This window comes from Halichoerus grypus, chromosome 6, assembly GCF_964656455.1.
Source record: "Halichoerus grypus chromosome 6, mHalGry1.hap1.1, whole genome shotgun sequence".
Lineage (NCBI taxonomy): Eukaryota > Metazoa > Chordata > Mammalia > Carnivora > Phocidae > Halichoerus > Halichoerus grypus.
Window position 1 is genome coordinate 161,028,795 of NC_135717.1, and position 13,316 is coordinate 161,042,110.

General features: G+C 46.9%; 1 protein-coding gene across 1 annotated transcript in view; it reads left to right on the forward strand.

The window, feature by feature from the left end:
* The window catches only part of STAB2 (stabilin 2), a 144,831-nt gene that overhangs the window by 51,294 nt on the left and 80,221 nt on the right, over positions 1-13,316 (forward strand). The window contains exons 16-22 of the mRNA XM_036103511.2: positions 1,192-1,245; positions 1,551-1,631; positions 3,726-3,878; positions 6,959-7,021; positions 9,943-10,029; positions 10,585-10,671; positions 11,806-11,917. Coding sequence (XP_035959404.2) covers positions 1,192-1,245; positions 1,551-1,631; positions 3,726-3,878; positions 6,959-7,021; positions 9,943-10,029; positions 10,585-10,671; positions 11,806-11,917 — 637 coding nt within the window. The remainder of the gene's footprint in view (positions 1-1,191; positions 1,246-1,550; positions 1,632-3,725; positions 3,879-6,958; positions 7,022-9,942; positions 10,030-10,584; positions 10,672-11,805; positions 11,918-13,316) is intronic.

The following is a 13,316-nucleotide window of genomic DNA, read 5'->3' on the forward strand; positions in this document are numbered from 1 at the left end:
ATTCTTACGGGTAACCTTGCCCTGCACATACTGCTTTGGGTTTCTCGATATGGTGGCCATACGATGTATCATCCACACCAGCATACGCGAGAGCGAATGGGGCTGCCAACATGCAAGGCGTAAAGCAGGGTTGTACCAGACAAGCCAGGATAAGGGGTCACTCTACTTCGGGGAAACTCCCTCGGCCTAGGGACCCAGAATGAGTGCAGAGGGGAGCCTGGGCGCATGGGCCTCAGATTCAGCTGGGCTCTCTTTCAGCCTGGGACTTCTCGCTGTTGGGACATGTCCCTAAAATGTCAACCTCTGGGAGGTGACTATGATCTTGATCTGTGATCCTCCTCCCGTCCAAGCCAGAGGAACCATGGCTGTGCAACTTACGAAGCTGAACTCAAGGGCTCTGAGCTTGTAACCCCCGGCTCTGATTCTGGTGGGAGATCGCAGACCCTCACGGCTGCTGGTCCCCAGAGAGTAGTTCCCTGCGGTCCTCACCTCTGTACGCTCTCCCCAGGGCACCCCTACGGGGACTGCTCATCCCGCTGGAAGTCCCAAGACTCTCTTTTTTCTCCACCGCTACTATGCTTCTGAAGCATGAGAAATCGTGGAAAGGGCTTTGAAGGAGAGATGACCATGGACCATGGCAGCTCAGAAGGGGAGAGTGTCCTGCCCAGATATTCCTAAGAAGGATTGTGTAAATTCCTAAATAACCAGCACATGGTCTGACAAGCAGACATTTATTTATGGGGAAAGTGAAACAGAATCCTCAACTGAGGCTGTCTTAGAAATTCCAGAATGTAGCTTTAGACATTCAGAGAAGTAATGGAACAGAGTGACTGAGAACTTCTTAGGCTTATTATCCTAACTTAGCTTTGTGACCTCGGTGGTGTCTTTAAAACTTGGTGTTGTCACACATAAAATGAGCCAATAGCGGTCCCTCCCTCACAAGGCTTTTAAGAAAATTAGATAAAATGTGCATATAATGCTTTCAGAACAGTTCCTGCCACAAAAGAGGAATTTGGTGAATGTCAGCGCCTTGAGGATGGGGTTTTTCTCATCCTGCACTTCCCAATGAAGAGATTATGGGGCATTGACTTTTCTTGATTATGCATCTAAAGTCATTGGAGGAAGTTCCCACAAAAGGGGGAAAGTTGTATTTTCTGCAATGACTAAAGAAGTATTTTTATTCCATTGCAGGGATCTCGGAAGCTTCTGGAACTCGTCAGATACCACATTGTCCCATTGACTCAGGTTGGCCCCACTTCCCTGCCCTATTTTTTCCTGCTTTCCACATATCTGACCTCATCTTAAATTCCATTATTACAGTGCTAGAAAATCCGTGACAATTGTTCTTTATCTGTAGCTCTGGGCATACCCTAAGCAATGAATAATGAGCCTGTTATCAAAGAAACCCTCAAAGCCACAAAACTGATGACATCAGACCTCCCATTATTTATTTCCTAGACTTCCAGGCTATTTTTTCCAATGAGAACTTTACAAAAGCAGGGCTCTATGCATTGCTCAAAACTGTCTGTGCTGTTCTCTTCTCTTGGCAGCTGGAAGTGGCTTCCCTCATTGTGATCCCACACATTAGGAGCCTGGCCAACCAGATCATACAGTTCAACACAACCAACAACGTAGGTGAAAAAACTCTACCGCTGCTGTTGTGACTCACATGCATTTTTGCTCTGCTTATGATTGTTCACCAGGTTATCCTACCTATACCCTAACTCCCAGGCTTACGATCTTGATGATTACTTCCTTCATGTGTTATTTCTTGCATTTCATGATTTCATTTATTTGCTGAGCAGCTGCAGGTGTGAGACTCTGAACTAGATGCGCAGGATAAAGCAATGAAGAAGACCGGCTTACATTCTAGCAAGGAAAACAGACTTCGAGCAGCTAATTAATGACCAGCTAATTATTTCATTACAATTATAATAAGTGCAATTATAATTACAATGAGAGTTTACAGTAAGAGGAGGCTGGACATTCTAGAGGTCCTCAGTGAGGAAGCTATGCTTTAGACAAGTTTCAAAGGATGAGTACAGGGAATTTCAGCAGAGATGAGTAGAGGAGAGTTCCAGAGTGAAGGGAGAACATGTGCAAAGGCCCTGTGGTGGGAGGGAACATGACTTATTTAAGAAACTCAGTGAAGGCAGTGTTATTCAGCTAACTCCCTGGGCTAATATCAGCAAAAGTCTGACAGCATGCAGATTCTATCTCCCGTTGATTCACTCTTGATGGTGATGATAATAATGATGCATCTTTTCTTTATCTATTGAGTGCCCACTATGGGCCAGACACCATTCTGGGTCTTAAATGTAGACCAATGAGCAAATAGAGAAAAGTCCCTGGTTGCATGCAACTTTCATTCTAGTAAATAGGAAGATAGTAAACAAATTAAATAAGTAAAACACAGCAAATATTAGAAAGTAGTACGTGCTAAGGCAAACAAACAAAGAAGGGGGATATAAAGCAAGGATAAAGCTGACATTTTAAATAAAATGCCCAAGAAATCCTCACGAAGAAGAAAACATCTGAGCAAAGACCTGAAGGAAATGAAGAAACAAGCAAGCAACATGAATATCTGGGGGAAAGAGCATTCCAGAGAGAGGGAGCAAAGAAAGGCACAAAGAAGGGAGCATATGCCTGATGTGGTTGAGGAACAGCAAGGTCATCATGGCTGGAACAGAGGGAATGAAGGAAGAGAGGTAGGAGAGGTCAAGGCAGTGGGAGGGAGAAGGAGAAGTGGGGTCAGGTCACGCATGGCCTAAGAACTCTTACTTTAAATGAGATGAGGAGCCATGGGGGATTTCGAGCCGTGGAGTGACATGATCAGACATCCATTCCGGGAGGCTAGTTAGAAGCTGACTGTAATAACCAGAGAAGAATGATGGTGACTCAGACCAGGGTGGTAGCAAGGCTATGGGAAGAAGTGGTTGCATTCTGATAGCATTTTGAAGGAAGCCCCAGGAGAATCTGCTGATGGATTAGAGGAAGAAGTCTCCTGAGCTTCTGACTCGGGCCACCAGAAGGATGGAGTTGCCTTTAATACCACAAGTGGAGCAGATTTTGGGGGAAAGGAGGTCAGAATTCTTTGCCAATCTATTCAATTCTGCTCCCTCCCCTACAACATAAGCAGGGACTTGTCTGGGTTTTTTACTGATGTATCCCCCGCGCCTAAAGCAGAGCATAATACAGGGTCAATAAATGTATCTGAACGAATGGACCTTCGCTTCACCAACAGAGAGGTAAAATGGTTAACCCGCAGTCTCTTAGCAAATATATCATAGAGCTGGAATAGTTATCCCCCTTCCCAGCCCCGCACCTGCAAGGACCATCTCTGCAGAGACATCCTTGCCCGGTGTCTGTCAAGAATTCATTTAACATCCATCTTTCCCTGGGGTGCCCCGGGGGCTCAGTTAAATGATTGACTCTTGGTTTCAGCTCAGGCCATGATCTCAGGGTCTGGAGACCAAGCCCCACGTCGTACTCCCCGCTGAGCATGGAGCCTGCTTGCCATTTTCTCTCCTTCTGTCCCCTCACCTTGTGCTCTCTCTCTCTCTCTAAAATAAATAAATCAGCCTTTAAAAAAAAAAATCCATCTTTTCCTGTCAGCCAGGCCCTTCTCGTAGCAACCATCTGACAGGAGGCCACACACCCAGGTCTGCCTGGGGACGGCTGGTGTCCTGCAGGACAGAATGAAAGATGTCCCTGCTTCCTTCCAGGGACAGATTCTGGCAAATGATGTGGCCATGGAAGAGACAGAGGTCATTGCCAAAAACGGCCGAATCTACACCCTGACTGGCGTCCTCATTCCTCCCTCCATCGTGCCGATTCTGCCCCATCGATGTGATGAAAGCAAGAGAGAGATGAGACTGGTAAGGAAGCTAGGAAGATAAAGAGGGGCCCCAAACAGCCCCACAGGGCAGACAACAGCCTTCCCTCTCACGCTCCTAAGGAAGCTGGCAAGGAGAGTCTCACCCCAGGAGCCTCATTCCAGACAGGTTTCTGTCTCCACGAAGAGGCAGACGGGCCTGAGGTCCTAGCTCATAACCATGATCGACGCCTCCCAGATCTATTGGCTTTTTAGAGCAGCTGTAACAAATTACCGCAAAGGAAGAGGCTTAAAGCAACAGAAATGTATTCTCTCACAGTTCTGGAGGCCAGGGGTCTGAAATCAAGGTATTAGCAGGGCCGTGCTCCCTCTGAAGGCTCTGGGAGGGGGCATCCTTCCTCGCCTCTTCCAGCTTCTGATGCCTCCTGGCAATCCTTGGCATTCCTCAGCTGCATTATTCCAATTTCTGCCTCTGTCTTTACGTGGCTTTCTTCCCACTCTAGTCACTGTGTGGGTCCCCTCACTTCTGTTAAGGACACCAGCCATTAGATTCAGAACCCCCCCCAATCTAGCATGACCTCATCTTAACTAATTACATTTGCAAAGGCTTACTCAAGGGAGCACGAATTTGGTGGGGAACACTATTCAGCCCACTACACCAGAAGAAGTGGGATCAGTCCCTGCCTGTGTCCCCTAGGACCACCTTGCTCCAAGCCCATAGCTTTATTCTAAGAAACTTAAAAAAGAATTTCTTCTCAGGTGGGTGCTCTGGCCTCGCCAATCAACCCTCTTTCTGTATTTCTTTTCAAATACCAAACTTTCTGTTTGCCTATGAGCTTGTGTACCCTCTAATGGCCTTTCCTGTTTCCATAGCAACCTACTTGGCTGAGCTGATTTTATTCAAAGCACCCCAAATTTCAACACTGCTGTACATGTGATCTCTCAGTTCCCATGGAAACCATACCCCCGAAGTTAGCGCAATAATCAGTCTGGGTCTTTCTTTTCAGGACACTGCAATAATACTTCAATGATTGTTCTCAAAATATCCTTGGAATATGGGCATTGAGCAAGGAATAATGGTTTCATTTTATAGGTTTTATTTATTGATCCCTCTTCTTATCATGAAGGCTGGAAATAGCTGGTTGGTCACCTGGTACAGGACTGTGGCTGGTTCTTCTGATATGTTTTAGGATATTGTGCAGGTGCCTGTTCTCCATGCCAGTCATATACCATCTGGGGGATTTGATTCCATTCTGAGCACCCCTTTTTAAGAGAGGCTGAAACCTAGTCACTTTCCCAGCCAGTCCCTACCAGTGATTTTTGTTTGGTTCATTCTTTGAAAAAAAAAGTTTTGGCAGGTACATCACCCGGCTTGGGCTGGGGTGAAGATCAGAACAGGCCAGACGAGAATAGTCTCATCTCCTATCCCAAAGGTGAAAGATTTTTGGAAAATAGGGCCTCTGCCAAAAAGACTCAATAGGAGTCTAATTATTGACTTTAGAGCTTCCCCATCCCAAGCAGCTGCCATTCAAGGTCAAGAAAAGAAGCCTATGGAGGGACAAGGGCAGCCCTAACTGCCTGCCTGTTGCAGGGTTGCTCTGTTCCAGGTTGCTCAAAAGCTTGTTCTCCAAATTCCCAAAGGAAAGAATCTAGATGTGGGTTTGGGCCACAGCCCAAAGGATTTTGGTTTAATAGAGAAAAGAGCTTCCCAACACCTGCCTTAAGATAGAGTCTTCTTTTATTATTTTCTCTGGGTTTAAAGTCAAATCTATCTGCTCTACAAGATTTAGGATAGTTTTTGTTAGGTCTGTTAAAAGTACAAATGCTGGGGCGCCTGGGTGGCTCAGTCAGTTAAGCATCTGCCTTCGGCTCAGGTCATGATCTTAGGGTCCTGGGATCGAGCTCTGCGTTGGGCTCCCCACTCAGTGGGGAGTCTGTTTCTCTCTCTCCCTCTCTCCCTCCCCACCATTTGTGCTCTCTCTTGCTCTGTCTCACTGTCTCAGATAAATAAATAAAATCTTTTTGAAAAAAGTACAAATGCATTCTCTGCAAAGTATTTAGGCTAGCACAGAGTAAGGGCAGCTGGGACTGTCTAGAAGTCTCAATTTGCACCAGCCTTAACGCATAGCTGCCTTGTCTTGTATGTTTGGATTTTAGAGGTTTAATTAATAATTCTCTGTACTAGTTAGGGTCCCTACAGGAAACAGAAGTTACCCCAATGGTTCAAATGAAGAGTCTTTAATGAAGAAGCTACTACAGAGGGGTGGGCAGGGCTAAGGAGACAACCGAGTTATGCTGGGGCATCCAAGGAGAAGGAATGGCAGGAAATCTTTACCATCCAGGACCAAAGAGGTGAGGAAGGGAGGGCTAGGAGGTACAGAACCCAGTGAGAGCTGGAAGGATGGAAGAAGTGACATCCATCAGGAGCTATAGTGATGGTGCCCAGCAGAGATGTAAGGAAGAAATACCTCTATCTTGCCCTCCTCCTACCCACCAGTATCCTGCTGGCGTCTCGCATTGGCCAAGACCATTAAGACACTGGCAGGGGAGGCTGAGAGACCATTCTTCAAGGTCCACCTGCTGGAGCACAGAGCCCAAAAGAGGTCAGAAAATTGATCTGGAAAGATTTGGAAGCACTCACCCCTCTCCTTCCTCCTGAATTCAAATGAAACAAGAAGCCCAGGGTTGGGGGGGGTGGGGCGGGCAGAGACTGAAAGGCGGAGATTCCATGCTCAGCTTCGCTGCTGCTAGGCTAACTGGAGAACAAGCCTGTGCCCAGTGCTAACGCTCCGTCCCCGCCACAGGTGGAAAATCTGCACTGCTTCCTCAGGGACAGGTGCCTCTACATGGCGGAGAGCCAATCAGAAACCTCAGGCCGGTGGACAGTCGATCTGACCCTGAACAAAGGAGAGGAGGCGGCTGCTCTGAGCAAGCTCAGTTCCAGCTCCCAAACCCTCTGGCACGGGCACTGACCTCCCTCCTTCTCCCCAGGGAGGCACCAGTAGGGAGTGGAGAGGGAGGCCAAGAGTGGTCCCCTGGAGGAAGGAAGCATGAGGCCAGGTAGGGTGGTCCCCTGCTCCCTCTTACAGGGATGCCTGTACTGATCCTTGTCTTTCCTTCCAGGGCACCTGTGTGAGCTGTTCTCTGGTGTATTGGAGCAAATGTCCTGCTAACTCTGAGCCCACAGTAAGTGTGATGGCTTCATGAAACCACACATCACCCGAGTGACCCCACTGGTGTTGCTTCTCATCTTTTCTACCTTTCTTCTTAAAAGATATTAATTCCAACTGGGGTAACGTCAGATTGGCTCTTAGCCTACTATGTAGGGGAGGGTAGAAAGCCCACTGTATGGGGGAGGGTAGACAGAGCTGCATTTGAATCCTTGCTCATTAACCCTAGGTGCATTGCTTAACCTTCTTACACTAAATTTTTTTGTCTGTAAGTAATAATAATAAGAGGATTAGCAGAGATTAAAAACCCAAGTACAATACATAAATCAAGTGGCTATTCAGTAAAGTTTCATTCTTTCTCTACTTCACCCTCTTAAGTTTGTGTAGGGGAGTCAAAGCTTTGCCTTCACCATCTTAAGGTCTCCAGCTGGGCCTGAGAATTAAATGAACATTAGACAGATTAACAAGAGAAAAGTTCACAGATTTTATGTGTACACGGGAGAGCCCATAAGAAAGCGAAGACCCAAAGAAATGGCAAAACCCAAATGTTTATGTGGTAGGTTAAATAAAAGGAGGCAATTGTGGGAAAGTCACTGAAATGTACAGGGAGGCTAGAGGAAATTCAGAGTTATTTTAACAAGGTCCATTTGTGCAGTTTTTTCTCTGCTTCAGCTTCTTGTCTCTAGTGACAAGAGGTCTCTTTTGTCCTGGTACAGGGAGGGCATCTTTCACAGGGGAGTTTTATCTCTTGTTTTCAGAAAGAAACAGGGGGAAGTCAGAGTGTCCCTTTTCTATCTGCTGTTTTTCAAGGGTGCCTTGAGCGCAAAACAATCCTTAGGCCAAGTGGCCGATTTGGGGCTGGCATATTCTGCCACACTTTACTTCTGTTTGCTCTTCCCAAGCATAGATAGAAAAACAAGGCCTATCAAGAGAATGACATTAGGACCATCAAACCCTTTTCAAGTTCGACTGAATTTTGCTCACATCTATTAAGAGCTGGTTCCCATGGCATAAAGATGAATGAGATGTAGTTTTGTTTCGTTTTCGTTTTTGTGTTGAGAAGATGTAGTCTAACAGGGAAAACAGATCGTTCTGCAACAACCCAGAATTCATATGCCAAGTGCTCTATGGGTGACAAAAGCAAAATGCTCCAAGGTAAAATTGATGTTAGAAATCTCTGCTTATAATTTTGTCCTAAAAAAAGAGCATCCCGGGGCTCCTGGGTGGCTCAGTCGTTAAGCGGCTGCCTTCAACTCAGGTCATGATCCCAGAGTCCTGGGATCGAGCCCGCATCGGGCTCCCTGCTCAGCGGGAAGCCTGCTTCTCCCTCTCCCACTCCCCCTGCTTGTGTTCCCGCTCTCGCTGTCTCTGTCTCTGTCAAATAAATAAATAAAATCTTTAAAAAAAAAAAAAAGAGCATCCCAACGAGAAGTATCATTCAACGCTAGAATAGGTCACTAAGGAAGGAGATAAGCTCTTTAACACAATCCTACTGAGAAGCATTTAATAAAGCAAAACATGAACATTAAATAAGGGCAGGTGTGCAGATAGTTATTTTGCTCAGTCAAGACATCACCCCTGAGTCCTACAGGATGCCGTCAACCAGGGAATACGGAGAGGGAGGAAAAGAGAGGAAATCATGTTGACTAGCATCAGAACGATTGCTGTGTGCAAGACATTGTTCTAAATGCTTTATACAGCAAACCTGCGAGGTAGGTATATTACCGTCATAGCCATCTTGTGATCTGGGAACGAAGGTAAGGAAACATAAAACGCTTCGTACAAGGTCACACAGCTAATATGTGGCAGAACCATGATCCTCCATCGCTACAGCCCAAGTAAAGAAGAGAAAGAGAGAAAGAAGGCAGAATTAGATACATGGGTTAGAAGCAAAGAAGCCCCAAAACTTCCCTTCCCAGGCTCCCATGATCTATACTTACTTAATTATCCTGAGAGCTGACAAGGGGACTGAACATTCCTTCCTCAATGACTGCAGAATTCCTTTATATAGCTCAGATTTTAGGATTTTACAGCCCATGAAGTTCTCAACACTACCTTCTTGAGCAAGAGCCTAAGATGAAGGGGTGCCTCCACATCAACGTTTACCTAGCATAAAACTTGAGCCAGGGACAGAATGCTTAGGATAAAACTTGAGATCAGCATTATTGTCCCATTTCACAGATGAGGCAGTTGAGGCCCACAGAGACTACATGACTTGCCTGTGATATCCTAAAGTTAGTATGTGGTAAGACCCATTCTCTGGACCTGCCCCTTACTAGCGGTGCTCTTTAGAAAAAATGGTTTACCTGTCAGGGCCTCAGTTCCCTCATCTACAAAAGAGGGAAGGAGTTGAAGATTGATGACCCTATATGTGCAGTGCATCTGACCCTAGTGGGCTCTTGATAAATGGCAGCTCTAGATAATTATGATCGGGCACCAGGGGTTAGAGAATGGAAGGTTGCACTTAAGTCTTTCCTCCATGCACATATATATACACCACTCCTATGAGAAAAGCTCTGACCATCACTATTTTGTTTGGTGGATCTGTCTACAAACTAGAGAGAGACTCTCTACTGGCTCCAAAATTTTCTATGTAGAAGGAGCTTGGGGATGGCTATTGATTGGAAGAGGAGGCTAAGTCACATCGAGGATGAACAGGAGAGTGTTCCCCGGTCAACTGGCAAAGTCTGCTATGGCAAGAGAGGGGAGGTAAAGATAAATGTGCCCTGACTTGTGCCAATCCCAGCCTGTGTTCTACCAACAAGGAAAGAAGGTGACGAAGCTCTGACAGAGAGCCACGTGAGCTGGAGTGTTCTGGTGCTCTTGCCTGATGTCAAAGGGAAACGGAAGTAGGTTGTCGAGTGTACGAAGCCGAGCAATGCCCAGAGGACCTCAAAATGCAGACTCAATGCATTTTTCCCATTGGCTTTCTTCCAGACACTCTTCACACACAGATGTGTCTACACTGGCAGAATACGGAGCCTGAAGAGTGGCTGTGCCCGATACTGCAATGCCACCGTGCAGGTGAGGCTGGCAGGGCCGAGCTCCCGGGCCACGCTCTGGGGCCTCAGCATCTGTGAGGTGACAGGGTGCCGGTGGGGCCTTGGCCATGTCTTCCTGCAGGGGAATGGCAGAGTGAACTCTCTCGTGGGGTCCGGGTCACCCCCTTCCCTGCATCCATCCCTCCTGTGGTTCCCTCTGGCTCTTAACAGAGAACCCACCCTCTTGATGCTCCCCCTCCACCCCACCATGGACCGGCCACTGCCGCGTGTCCAGCCTGTCTCTTACCATCCTTGACGGTCTCTTCCCGACGACATCGAGGGTGGGCTCCATGAGCACGAGCCTTCATGTCTTGTTCTCGCGGTGCCAGAGCCAGCTTGGCACCCGTGGTTGGCGCTCAGTACACGTGTGGTGAGCAGATGGCTGAGCACCAGCCGTGCCATCATCTGCAGATGAAGTCGAGCCCATAACGGGGAGCTAATGCTGTTTATTACAATAACGGAGATTAAAATGTATCTCCTTTGAGGAATTGGCACTCTGCTTGTGGTTTCAAAAGGCAACACGCGTTTTGTTTCTCAGATACCAAAGTGCTGCAAAGGTTTCTACGGGCCTGACTGCAACCAGTGTCCTGGAGGCTTCTCGAATCCGTGCTCGGGGAATGGCCAGGTGATATCAACTGTTTCATGAGTACTGAGCTTGACCTGTCCTAAGTGAAGTGGAAAAGCAATTTTTAAAACCACTAAACCAAGAAGTGTTACAGTGCCAGTCACTATTCCCGAAAGTAAAAGAAACAGATCAGTTGCTAAAAGAACAGAAGGTATCTGTAGCAGAAGGAATTGGGGCCAGGGGTGGGGAGGGGGGAGTCCGGGAGTGTTCCGATATCTGCTTTCCTGCTGCTGACCACTTGACCTTGGATAATTCAATGAGGCTCCCTCTGACCCCACTTTCCTCCTATGAGAGGAAAACAGAGTCCCCTGCATTGATCTCCAAGATTTCTTTCAGGATGAAGATTCTGTGATACTTAAAAAAAAAAAAAAGCACTGCCCAGTGATCTGCTTTTTATTAACCCACCTCCAAAACCTAGTAAAATGTAAAGGCCCAAACTTGACTCCTCTAGCTTGGAGGCCAAAGCTAAACAAACAAAGGTAAAAGTAGCAGTGGTTAACATGGGAAATTATAGATCTGTGCATTTAAGAAACCCACATCTAAAATATGCCCCTCTCAAGGGGAAGGAAAAACTGCAACCACAAATGGGTTGAGGTGAGGCAAGACCAGGGCAAAGCGGGTACGAATTAGCTACCACAGCCCGTGGCAGGAAGTCGCCCGCGCCCAACTCTGGTGCACAGCGATCCTTGCAAAGCCAACCTTGAAACAGCTGAAATGGGGAGGTGGAAGACAAGAAGTCTTACACTGCAGGGGGAAACGCTGTTGTCTGAGGTCAGGAAGCTGAGCGAGCGAGACTCTGGAGAGAACAGCCAGCCTTCATTCTGAAGGTCGGTGGCCGGTCACACCATCCCACAAGCATTGTTTGCAGCTTCCCAGTTCACCATGGTGACACCCTTCCTCCTTGAATGACTTCCCTTCAGGTTCGAAATCCCGACTCAGGACCCCAAGCTTGTCCCTGTTTTAGCATCCTACCTGTTACCAACATGACTCCACTTTCCACGAGGAGTCCCAAAGAGCCATGTCTAGCAGAGAGAATCTGACTACAAAGAAGTCAGGCCATGACACAAAGGCATCTGGGACTTCTTTATGGTGGAACATTGTCCTCATGCCCTTGGGGCCTGCCTTTGCTTGCAGTGTGCAGACGGCCTCGATGGCAATGGGACGTGCACTTGCCAAGATGGCTTCCAAGGCTCCCAGTGTCAGTTCTGCTCTGATCCCAATAAATATGGACCTCGGTGTGACAAAAGTAAGTGGCACTTCCAGAGCTTCCTCCTGTTCCTCAGCCAGGATCCCTGCGTCTGTGGGCTGTGTGCCCTTTTGCTTGGTGTATACCCTCATATCCTGGGTCATTTCTCAACACATGGTTCTCAAGCTGTAGCCCATGCCAGACTGCGGGGCCCCACTGCAGAGTTTCTGAGGCAGCAGGCCTGGGGTGCTATTGGAGAACTTGTGATTCTAGCCGGTTCCCTGGGGATGCCCATACTGTTGGCCAAGGGACCACAGTTTGAAAACCAGTCTCTTAAAGTTTCCCCACAAACCTGAATTGACCATGGGCTCAGTAGCAACACACAGACTCACTCTCTATCCTTCCAGCAATCCCCTTCTATCATCTCCCCCGCTCTGCAAAATGTGTGACTTTGGGCAAGTGACTCCCCCCCTCTCTAGACTTTGGTTTCCTCATCTATAAAATGGGGATAATAATAGTAATTACCTCGTAACATTAGTGCAACTTATAATTGGAAAGCCCTTGCCTTGGGACAATGCCTAGCATGTAGAATGCAATACAAATACACTAGCTCTTATTATTATCTGTGATTGTTGTTACTGTTGCCGTTATTCTAAGTTCAGTGACGTAAATGTCAGGAAGCTTGGAGAACAAGCAGAAAGTTCCACAACACTAGGCATTAAAAAAAAAAAAAAATGCAGTTATTTGATCTTAGAAAATGCATTATGTCTTTTAAGATTGCAACATGTGTATATTTAAGTAGATAGATACATAGATATGTAGAAATAAATATAGATGTATATTTCTACACTAGGATTAGAACTTGAAAGAAAAAAAAATGACTAGATCAGAGCTGGCCGTGGAATCAAGCCAGCTGGAAGTTAAATCCCCACTCTGCAACTGACAGGCTGTGTGACCCTAGAAGAAGTCTCATTGAGTCTTACTTTCCCCATCTATAAAATGAAGATGATAATAGTACCCATGTCATGGGTTTTTGATGAAGTTAGACCATAATTTAGGGCCTTAGCACAGAGCTTCCACCTAGCAAGAAATCAGTAGATGAAGCCCTTCTTACTACGATCACTACTAACGCCATTTGCTGGTTACAAAGCACACAGCCCTTCCTCTCTCTCACCTGGTCTGATCTTTACACCCACCTCTCAAGATGGACAGGAAACTGGAACACAGCAGGGTGGAGCTGCTGATCTTAGTCCACTGTTCTTTGTGCCAAACAAGGTTTCTGAGAAACAAAAATAAGGTTTTATTCCAAAGCCTGCCAACGTTGGTATTTTTATGAGGCCAGCAGGGCAGGATGCTGAGGCCAGGGGAAGCCGTGGAGGTTTCCACACCAATGCCTCTCGTCCTGGTCTGTGGCTGCCCACCATCCCATGCAGGAGAGCCTCCTCTTCCTTCTGTGCCC